Source organism: Nicotiana sylvestris, chromosome 3 (assembly GCF_000393655.2).
Source record: "Nicotiana sylvestris chromosome 3, ASM39365v2, whole genome shotgun sequence".
Lineage (NCBI taxonomy): Eukaryota > Viridiplantae > Streptophyta > Magnoliopsida > Solanales > Solanaceae > Nicotiana > Nicotiana sylvestris.
The window spans coordinates 71,763,472-71,774,901 of record NC_091059.1 but is presented as its reverse complement, the minus strand read 5'-3'; the positions used below and the strand labels follow the sequence as shown (position 1 = coordinate 71,774,901).

At 35.8% G+C, this 11,430-nt stretch overlaps 2 protein-coding genes across 2 annotated transcripts; one reads left to right on the top strand and one right to left on the bottom strand.

Annotated features, from left to right (window-relative positions):
* The first annotated feature begins 5 nt into the window (after positions 1–5).
* LOC104220461 (uncharacterized) lies at positions 6–3,156 on the top strand. The gene is made up of 6 exons (XM_070169277.1): positions 6–390; positions 695–1,049; positions 1,135–1,261; positions 1,352–1,639; positions 2,746–2,853; positions 2,957–3,156. Exons 1-6 carry the CDS (start codon positions 6–8, stop codon positions 3,002–3,004), a joined length of 1,311 nt encoding a protein of 436 aa, XP_070025378.1. The 3' UTR covers positions 3,005–3,156.
* A 3,378-nt stretch (positions 3,157–6,534) lies between these two features.
* Positions 6,535–8,131, bottom strand: LOC138887517 (uncharacterized). The gene is made up of 2 exons (XM_070169276.1): positions 7,463–8,131; positions 6,535–6,585 (listed from the first exon to the last, which is right to left on the bottom strand). Exons 1-2 carry the CDS (start codon positions 8,129–8,131, stop codon positions 6,535–6,537), a joined length of 720 nt encoding a protein of 239 aa, XP_070025377.1.
* Positions 8,132–11,430: the final 3,299 nt, after the last annotated feature.

Below are 11,430 nucleotides of genomic sequence, written 5' to 3'. Positions count from 1 at the left end.
TTGCAATGCAAGCAACTCAAGTGTGTTATGTTCCTTATCCTAGCAAGAGAAAGGACAAGGAGGATTGGTTAGCTGTATTGAAAATTAAACCTCGGCATGTTGTTGAATTACCCGATGAGGAAGTGATGGCAATTTCAGATGCAAATCTCCCCTTCCAAGTTGAAGAAGTTGAAGATCATGTGATAGATATGAACATTGTCGTTGATGAAAATATACTCTTACATGATCCAAATGGGGATTTAATTGAAATGGATGAGTACGTTGATGATGAAGTGTTGCTAGATCATGAAGATGAAGAAGAAGAAGAAGAAGAAGAAGAAGAAGAAGAAGAAGAAGAAGAAGAAGAAGAAGAAGAAGAAGATAGAGAGGATGATGAGGAAGAAATAGATAGTGACTAGTGTGTTAATTAAAAATATGTTGATGTATCTTACTGTGTTTTGTTTGTAATCTAAGCTGAATGCTATGTGTTTTGTTTGTTGTAATCTAAGTTGAATGCTATCTGCAAGAATATATCTATATTTATTTCTTTTCTTTGATGTCTAACTTCGCACTCATTTCCCTAAATTTATAACTTATAACAGTAATTTTGGTCTGATTCTTGACTTATACCAATATTTTCTGTTTGTAGGGACTTAATTCTTGACTTATACCAATTTATGATTCTAATTTGCTTACATGTAATTTTTTTTTGTAGATATGACTCGAGGGAGAGGCAAGTCCTCAGTTAGGGGTAGGGGTAATTCTGCTATTCGTGCAAAAATGCCTTCTGTTCCCATTCCAATAATTAGTCCTCAACAAGGTGGTACGAGCTCTTTTATTGGGCAGAATCACATAAATCAAGTACAAACTTTAGCTCCTAGCAGTACGACACTCGTTCAAACATCAGGTCATGGTAGTACCCCAACTATCCATTCTGAATCATCTCCTAATACACTTGATCATAGTAACTCAATAGGTGAGGGCATATCTACTCAAAGCAACACAATTGGCGAAGGTGAGTGCACCAGTAGTCGCGGGCAGCAGACACTTGTTACTCTTGCTCCTACAGGGTTAGTCCATGTTTTTACTATTATTTTTTATATAGAAATTTTGATTTATGATACCCCTTCAACTATTGTCTTCAAATTTTTTCAGGTTAGAACCTAGTGGATTATGCTCGTCGAAAATATTTAAATCTTTCAAGCATGAACTTGATCCCAATGGAATCAATTGGAAAAGTGTCTCTGACGAGATAAAAAACTTTTATTGGGGAGAATTTAAGGTATAACTTCTCATTATATAATGAATTTAGGAAGTGTATTAACTGTTATAAATAAGATATTAATGTTATTACTGTATAAAATTATTTCAGAAGAAATTCTATTGGGACTCTTCCATTGATAGTGCAGTGAGGAGCCAATGGGAGAATAAGGCATCAATCAGGTACAAAGATTTCATTTCCAAAATGAAAGCTAAAAAAGTTAGGCCAAGAGGTGTTCCAGTAGAAGTGTGGGAAAGTTGGGACCAACTTTGGAAAGATCCCAAGTGTGTTGAAAAGTCAGAAATAAATGCAAAGAATCGTCGTGGCGGTAGGAGTGGAGTCTCCATCGGGACTCACACAGGCGGCTCTGTCTCCATTGGGGAGTATCGCAAGAGACTTGTAAGTATATCGCAATTTTGGAAGATTCATTTGATTGAACTCATATAGATATGTTTATCATACTGATTATTATTATTTTTTGGAACTCATATAGATATGTCACGAATTACAAGCTTAGGGGATTTGATTGACTTACAAACAATATGGTTTATCATTCTGAAAATCCATGTATCTATACAAGTTATATGAAAAGCATGACTGCATAAAGGGAGCAGCCTTAACTTGTCTTGTTCTGCTATAGCCAGGTTTGCGAAGTTTGTACAGATATTGGTCAGATTTGTAATGTTAGTGATTTTTCATTGTTTCTTGTGCTCGTGCCAGTGGATCTGGGACTAAAATAGGACTGCCTGACTAGGCATTGTGAAGGGGACAAAATGCTCTTGCCTTGTACAAGTACTCCTCTTTACCTGTTAGCCTGTATAGTGAAAGAAAGAAAGACATTGCCTCTTTATCTGTTAGCCTTGTACAAGTACTCCTCTTTTGAGAAAAAATTATTTGTCTTTTACTTTTTGAAAATGGAAAGTGTTATAAACATTAAAATCTGACATCTTTTTGATTGGTGTTATGCCTTGTGATATGCAGGGTTTCAGAATTGAGATAGGTGGTTTAAGATAGTATTCTATTATATAGATTAAGACTAGATAATTCACATTTGTAGTGTTTTGTGTCTCTCTTTCATCTTTTTTTGTGCCTTTGTGATATTGGAATTAGTAGTGACAATCTATGCCCTTTTTATAAGAATGCTTCTAAAACAAGTGAAACATATATTCTTGGTTTGTAGTAACACCAGTTAGCCTGTGTAACTTTTTGAACATGGGGAGTGTTATAAACATTAAAATCTGACAGTGCCTTGTGATATGCAGGGTTTCAGAATTGAGATAGGTGGTTTAAGATAGTATTCTATTGTATAGATTAAGACTAGATAATGCACATTTGTAGTGTTTTGTGTCTCTCATTCATCTTTTTTTTGTGCCTTTGTGATATTTATATAGAGTTCCATCAGTGTTATCTTGTGGCACTTTTTTTATGCTTTTAGTTATAGATGTGACAAAACTTCTGGTTCTATATTAATATTTTGATGCTTTTAAAAATAATTTTTTTTATAGGCTGTTGAAAAGGGTCGAGACCCAACACCAAGTGAGTTACATTTGTACGTCCATACACATGGGTATGATGGAAAATCTTTTCTTGATGAGAAATCTCGAATCGTGCATGTAAGTGCAATATTGTATAATCTTATTTACTACAATGTAAAAAGAGTATGAAAAGTATCCTCTCTGTTGGTTAATTAAATGCTCAATATTCTTGACAAGAAAGGTATCAGGAAATATTACAAGAACAAACACAAACTCAATCTGGTATTGATCAATGGAAAGCGTATTACGAAACCACGGGAGGGGAAAAGAAGAGAAGAGTATATGGTCTTGGATCTCAAGCAAAATGCTACTATGGACTGAATCTTTATGGCTCTTCTGGATCAGATGCTTCATCATCAATACCACCTTCGAGTGCTCAATCAGCATCGAACATGGATGAGTTAGTAACGCGTTTGATTCCTACACTAACAGAGCACATAGTTCCTGTGCTAACTGATCATATGCTTCCAGTATTGATTGAGCGGGTGCGTGAAAGATTTCATCACCCTCACTGACTTCTACTGACCACCCATCAGATGTGGTACCAACAGTTCATGCTCCTACTACTACTGCTACCGTTCATGGGGTTCGTCCATCGGTTTTAAATGATGACCTTAACCCCTAAGCCCTGTATTTGGAAGCTTTTTGTTTTGAACTTTATTGTTGGTGTTATGGATAATTCGCACCTTTTTGGTTTGAACTTTATTATTGGTGTTAGGGATAATTCGAACTTAATTGTATTAGCTATATGCATTTTGATATCATTTTGATAATTCGAACATCGGGCATTTCGATATGCATTTTGATATCATTTTGATAATTTATATGAATTTTAGTTATTATTAAGGATATTTAATAAATATAGCGACATATTGCGACGACTATTTTTTGTAACAAAAATGAATATATGAAATAACATTGCGACAGATTGCAACAGACGATTTTGGTCGCCCAATGCAAAGCTGAAATGAGTCTAACAATGTTGGCGACGGATTAGCGACCGACTTTCTGTCGCAAATGTATGCCAGCGACGAAATGCATTGTGAATTTAGCGACGGAAATTCTGTCGCTAACGTTAGCAACGGACAATGTTCGTTGTTGGAACGTCGCTAATTTAGCGACAGATTCCATTTTTCCGTCGCAAAGAGCTTAGCAACGAGCAAACTAGCAACACCCGGTAATCCGTCGCTAATTCTGCTTAGCGACGGAAAAGGCTCTTTAGCGACGGATTTGGGTCGTCGCTAAATGCTATTTTTTTGTAGTGTTCATTAAGTTTTCTAACTTCTTCAAAACCAACAGCTCTGGTTGCCACTATGTGAAGGAGCTAATCCTGAATCACATTTTGGTTCATGAAACCGGAATAAATTTGGATTTCCCTGCCAAACCTAGAACTGCCACTTTATCACTTTGTCACATATATCAATTAAGGCATGAGTCGCAAATTTTGCTAAGGCAAAATCTGCCACGTACTGGGATGTTTTAGATAATTATCAATTACTCGCATAATTAAGAATTGTCTCAGATTACTTAAAATTTTACTTATTTTTAATACACTTTATACACCTTATTATAATATACTTTACTATCATGATCATGTGGTACCATATAAAATTAATACATACACTATTATTTTTAAAATATCCATGTAAAAATACATATATTTTCTTAACTTATAATTTTCCTAATCTCATATAAGGAGTATAAATTTTCGTACGCTCAATTCTTAAAATGGTAAAAAGATAACCTTCTTTTCTTGTGAGAAAATAATTTTTATCTTTACAATAAAGAAAATCTCATAAACCTTTCTCATATTATGTGTATAATTTAAAACATATTCGAAAGTAGTAATATTAATAACTATATAACATCATATTTTTCAAATTATTTTTTTCTTTCAAAAAAAAGTTCCACTCAAAATACCATATCAAATATATATATATATATATATATATATATATATATATATATATATATCAAGGTTATTAAACTTACGGGGTGTAACATCCTTACCCCCTTTAGAATATTCGTCCTCTAATGTTAACTCTTACAGATTTATAAAATTTTCACTAGGGTCTCCTCTTTAACTTAAACTAAACTATATCTGAAGTCGCGACTATGCACAACCTTTTGTACTTGAGTATCTCGTATCTTCTTCACCTTTACCTGACTTACCTTTCAATCTCGTGTCGTATTTTCTGTTTCTTTCGTAATCTTCCTTCCTCATAGGCGGAAATTATGCCTTAAAGCTCTACTGTAATACCTGTACCTCTAGTGCATACAAAACCTGGCGAAAATTCATACCGAACTCTTACGGCTCAGCTCTATGGCACGATCTGGAAACAATAGAAGGGTAACATTTCCTATATGCCCTATAGCATCTCAATTATAAATGTTGCGCGTAAGTGAGATTCTACTAGGTACGGCTTTGTAGACTACCTAGGACACGACCCGTTCTGATACCACTTTGTCACACCCCGAACTTGGGGAGGCGTGGCTGGCACCCGGTGCCGTGCTGGCCCGAACGAACCACTATGTAACTCATGATCGTTCGACCAAAACTAGAACATGCATAGTTTGAGTTAGCCGGACTCATTCCTTTTTGTAACTATCATGTGCCCACATGAGCACAACTCATAATGTACAACTATAAGTGGAAAATACTGTTTTACTGAACCATTTTTCTTAAAACATGAATACATATGGGTTCGTCAAGGCCTTTGATATATTGTACAAAATGAACCTCTGTCTACAAAGCCTCTAATATTATTTGACATCAAATGGGACAGGGTACTGGCCTACCCATAAATCTGTAGCAAAACTCTGACACGATGACTCATAGACCCGGTTGCACTCCGAATGATGTGGAGTCTTACCGATCATTCACTGAATGCCAATCTCGTCTACTATGAGCGATCGTCAAACTGATTATCTATACCCGCGGGCATGAAATGCAGCGTCCCCAGGAAAAAGGGACATCAGTATGAATAATGTACCGAGTATGTAAGGCACATAAGTAAGTACATAACAAACATGGAAGAAATATAGAGTAAATGGCTCAACTTGTAAGTCTGGATAATTTTGTAAATCATGTATACTCATAGTGTCATGCATATGCGTATGAATGTCATGTCGTGCATAGGTACATATTTCATAATATCATCAGGCCTTTGAGGGCATCCCATCATATCATCTCGGCCACTGTGGGCAAAATCATCAACGTATACTAGCTGATCAGGTGGTGGTGTGTATATAACGCCATAACCTTTCCCATATTCCATATCCATATATACACGCGTATATAACGCCATATGGTCATGGGTTAATGTGCATGTATAAATGCATGAAATACATATGAAATATGTTAATTAAATCTTCTCGGAATGCCATAAAAATCGATATACCTTTCGGATAAACTTTATCAAATACGTATTTTTCTGAGACCCATGAACAGAAGATATAATAATAATTCACATGGGGAATCAGGAATATAGACACCCCTGGTATTTCTATTAATAGAGTCATTTATGGAAGTTGTGCATTTTTTTCGTTTCGTTTGGATCATGCCAAAAGAAAGAAGGATTAGCCTTAACATACCTAAGCGAACGCTGGGAACGAATTGCAATATTGTTGTCTCTGGGGAGTTAACATCCTTAGCGAATGCTGAGAACGAATTGCAATATTGTTGTCTCTGGGGATTTAACATCCTTATCAAAAGAAGAAAATGAAAAACTTTATGATACTTGTGCTTTTGAAAATCAATCATTGGTCCCAAACATCTGAAATCTCAAACTTTTCAAAGTGTTTGTCAACCTAGATAGAAGATTGAAATGTCTTGGCATGAGCATTAACCAAATGTGGAAAAGGAATAGAAAAGAATCACAAAATTAGGAGAATAAGCCCCATTTTTCATTAAGCGTTCCAACTTCTTCAAAACTAGCAGCTCTCGTTGCCACTATATGAAGGAGCTAATCCTGGATCACATTTTGGTTCGTGAAACCGGAACAAATTTGGATTTCCCTGTCAAACCTATAACTACCACTTTACCACTTTGTCACATATATCAATTAAAGCATGAGTCACAAATTTTGCTAAGGCAAAATCTGCCACATGGTGGGATATTTTAGATAATTATCAATTACCCGCATAATTAAAAATTGTCTCAGATTACTTAAAATTTTACTTATTTTTAATACACTTTATACACCTTATTATAATATACTTTACTATCATGGTTATGTGGTACCATATAAAATTAATACATACATTATTATTTTTAAAATATCCATGTAAAAATACATATATTTTCTTAACTTATAATTTTCCTAATCTCATATAAGGAGTATAAATTTTCGTACGCTCAATTCTTAAAATGGTAAAAAGATAACCTTCTTTTCTTGTGAGAAAATAATTTTTATCTTTACAATAAAGAAAATCTCATAAACCTTTCTCATATTATGTGTATAATTTAAAACATATTTTAAAGTAGTAATATTAATAACTATATAACATCTTATTTTTTGAATCATTTTTTTCTTTACAAAAAAAGTACCACTCAAAATACCATGTCAAATATATATATATATATATATATATATATATATATATATATCATTTTATACTCAACATTCATGGTGACACTAGCATCATCAATAATCACATCGGTGACCAAATCCATGAATGAACATACTTCGTTATTATTAGGCTGCCTCATAGATTTGCACATATGCAAGACCACCTTTTCGTCACCCACCCGGAAGGTGAGTTCATCGGCTTCCACATCCACAAGAGTCTTCCACGTAGAAAGGAAAGGTCTACCCAAAATGATAGGCACCTCATAGTCCACTTCACAATCAAGAATCACAAAGTCCGTCGAGAGGATGAACTTATCAACTCGAACCAACACATCAACAATAATACCCAAAGGCCTCTTCATTGTTCGATACACCATTTGCAACCTCATGGATGTGGGTCTTGGTTTCCCAATTCCCAAAGATTTTAACACCGAATAGGGTATCAAGTTGATACTTGCCCCAAGATCACATAATGTTTTGGCAAAGTTGGCACTCCCAATAGTGCAAGGGATTGTGAAAGCGCCCGGATCTTCCAACTTAGGAGCCATTGAGTGCAAAATCGTACTCACTTGATGTGTCATCTTGATTGTCTCACAATTCATCGATCTCTTATTGGTTACCAAATCCTTCATGAATTTTGCATATCCCGGCATTTTTTCCAATGCCTCAACCAACGACACATTAATCAACAAACTCTTCATCATAACAATAAAAATTTTAAATTGGTTTTTACTATTTTGCTTTGCAAGCCTTTGAGGGTATGGAGGAGGAGGAGGCCTTGTCATTGGTGTCTTTGTCACGACCCAAACCGATGGGCCGCGACAGGTGCCCGAGTCCTACCTGTCAAACGACCCTAAGCATGCGTCTAAGATATAAACCTGAATAATATCTGCTGAATTAAGAGAATAATGTATATGAGGGAAACCTACCCAAACATACTATCTACATACCTCTAATGGAAACATAACTGTACAAAGACGGGACTGAGCCAAGTCATACCCATATATATATATATATATATATATCAAAAGCAACTCCGGATCAAGTGGAGCACGCCATCTCTCGCTGATCAAGGATCCTAAGAAGAGGGACTGTTAGCTTGCCTACTTGCACGGGCATGAAACATAGGCCCCATAAAATAGGGCGTCAGTACGAAAAATGTACTGAGTATGTAAGGCATGAAAATTAGTACGCAAAAGACATAGATGAAACATGGAATATAAAAACACGTCTTTAAATCTGAATAACTTTATAAATTCTAAAACATTTATAATGTCATGCACGTGCGTATAAATGTTATGCCATGCATAGGTATGAGTGTACATTATATCATCAAGCCACTGAGGGCATCCCATCATATCGTCTCAGCCACTATGGACAACATCATCAACATATACCAGCTGATCAGGTGGTGGTGCATATATAACGTCTTAACCTTTTCTCATATCCCATATACATATATTTACATATATACGCGTATATAACGCCATCTGGTCATGGGTCAATGCACATGTATAAATGAGTGAAATGCATGAAAAACACGTGATAATCTCAATATTCCTTCCGGATAAACTTTTTCAACTACGTATCATTCTGAGAACCATGAACAGAAGATAATAATAATTCCCATGGGAATCAAGAATATAGACACCCCTAGTATTTCTATGAATAGAGTAATTTATGGAAACTGTGCATTTGCTCGTTTCTTCTGTATAATTTGGACCATGCCAAAAGAAAGAAGGGATGTCCTTAACATACCTGGAGTAGGAAAAACTCTGTATAATATTCCGCTAGAAACCTTTGTGGGTTGAACTTAGAACCCTAAAAAATCGGATTAATCTTCTGCTTTTTGAAATCCTTGAACGCGATTTGTTCCTGCTTCTTTAAAACTTATGAACGAAATTTTTTGCCTTGGATTCTTTGACATTATGAACGAAATTGCTTCTGAATGAAGCTTTTTTTTTTAAACAAATCTTGCTTCTGCTTCAACGTTTCTTGTTTGAACTAAAGACAGAACATTTTGAATTTTAACAAGGAATTCCTATATCAATGTCTCACATATAAGATTTGTAATCAAGTTTTGTTTTTTATAAGACTTATATTTAAGTCTTGTTTTGATAAGACTTAGTTAAATCTCCATAAGTAGACACATGGCTTGAATGACTAAGAGTCATTCTTAGTCATTGTAGCTTTGTGCCACGTTGCTTTGGGAGTTACTTTATAAATTTTTATCCACTTATTAGTTAACTGGGTAATGTCCTATTACCCGGTAATTAATAAATTATCAGCATAATTTAAAAATTACCTCAAATTACTTAAAATTTTACTTATTTTTAATATACTTTATATATAGTTTATACATTATACTACCGTGGTCATATGGCACCTTGCATTATACTAGTTCATAATTATCAGGTATTATCGCTCGAGCCGTATTTTATCCTAAATTGGCAACTTTCAACAAAACTCATTTTCTTTAATTCGTGTACCCTTACTCCTTCACGACACTTATTTATCGCTTGTTGTAAATACGTTAATGTCAAGATGATCTCATCTCCAAGTCTACGTCAATTAACTGAAGACAAAACTTTTAACGTACGAAAATGCGAGATGTAACATCCTCCCCCCTTAGAAGCATTCATCCTCGAATGTTTATCTCTGTAGGGTCTATACAACTATGGCAGGTCACCTTTGTAACAACGCTACTACCTCATCTTCTTATAGAAACTCAATAATTTACTGCCACATAGAACCATGATCATCAATAATGATAACGGCCTCACATGACCAACGACTATGACGACCTGACCGGTCATATTAAGAATTAATGCTATGATATTAACTGATTTACCCGCGTTTATTTCTGCTATTTTGATTTGCCGGGATGTTTGGTTTTGAGTTTCGGAGAGTTTTGGGACACTTAGTCCCTAAATGAGAGCTTAAGTGTTGAAAAGTTGACCGTAGTCAGAACAGTATGAAAACGACCTCGGAATGGAAATTCGATGGTTTTGTTAGCTCTGTGGGTGATTTCGGGCTTAGGGGCGTGTTCGGATTGTATTTTAGATGTCCGTAACTAATTTAAGCTTGAAATGCCGAAAAGTCACATTTTGAAGTTTCTGGTTCGATAGTGAGATTTTGATCCAAGGGTCGGAATAGAATTCTGGAAGTTTGAGTAGCTCCATAGTGTTGAATGTGACGTGTGTGCAAAATTTCAGATCATTCGGACGAGGTTTGATAGACTTTTTGATCGAAAGCGTATTTTTAGAGGTTTTGGGATTCTTAGGCTTGAATCCGATGAAAAATAGGTGTTTTGATGTTGTTTTAGGCATTCCGAAAGTTGGAACAAGTTTGAATGAAGTTATGGGATATGGTGGTAGGTTTGGTAGAGGTCCTAGGGGCCTCGGGACAATTTCGGATGGTTGACGGAAGGATTTTTGGAGTTTGGGAGTTGCGGCTTCAGTTGGTTTCTATCATAACAGCACCTGCGGTTTGGGTTCCGCAGGTGCGGAGCCATAGAAGCAGCGGAGTAACCGCAAAAGACGAAAAGGAGGAAAGGCAGCAGGGACTGCAGAAGCGGGGTCTTCACCGCAGAAGTGGCCTCGCATCTGCGAAAGGATAGCCGCAGATGCGAAAATCAAGCCTTAAGTGAGAAGTCACAGATTCGACAATGGTTCCACAAAAGCGGGACCGCAGAAGCGGTCCCAGGACTGCTTATGCGGTAACAGCTGGGCAAAAATATGAAATTTCGAGGGTTTAGTTTCAAAAGATGGAAATTCGATTTAGAGCTTGGGAGAGGGCGATTTTGAGAGGAAATTGAAGAGGAGATCATTGGGTAACAATTCTTTAACCCTTTCTAGTTATATTCCGTCAATCTATAGTTAGTTTCATCATTTAAATTCGGATTGTAGATGCAAATTGGGGAAAAGTTGGAAGAAAGTTCTTAGACCTTAAATTTGACTTTTGGTTGGGAATTTGGCCTTAGATTTGGATAATTTTAGTATGCATGAACTCGCGAGAGTATGAGAATTCTCAAAATATAAATTTTACTTGATTCTGAGACGTGGGCCCAAGGGGCATTTTGGTT

Bases quoted from the DNA above. Each gene is read 5' to 3' on its own strand.
- LOC138887517 (XM_070169276.1), bottom strand. From the start codon at position 8,131: ATGACAAGGCCTCCTCCTCCTCCATACCCTCAAAGGCTTGCAAAGCAA. The intron at 6,586-7,462 runs GTATGTTCATTC...TCTTCTATCTAG, and splicing joins GGCAGCCTAATAATAACGAA to GTTGACAAACACTTTGAAAA.
- LOC104220461 (XM_070169277.1), top strand. From the start codon at position 6: ATGCAAGCAACTCAAGTGTGTTATGTTCCTTATCCTAGCAAGAGAAAG. The intron at 391-694 runs GTGACTAGTGTG...TTTTTTTTGTAG, and splicing joins TGATGAGGAAGAAATAGATA to ATATGACTCGAGGGAGAGGC. The intron at 1,050-1,134 runs GTTAGTCCATGT...AAATTTTTTCAG, and splicing joins GTTACTCTTGCTCCTACAGG to GTTAGAACCTAGTGGATTAT.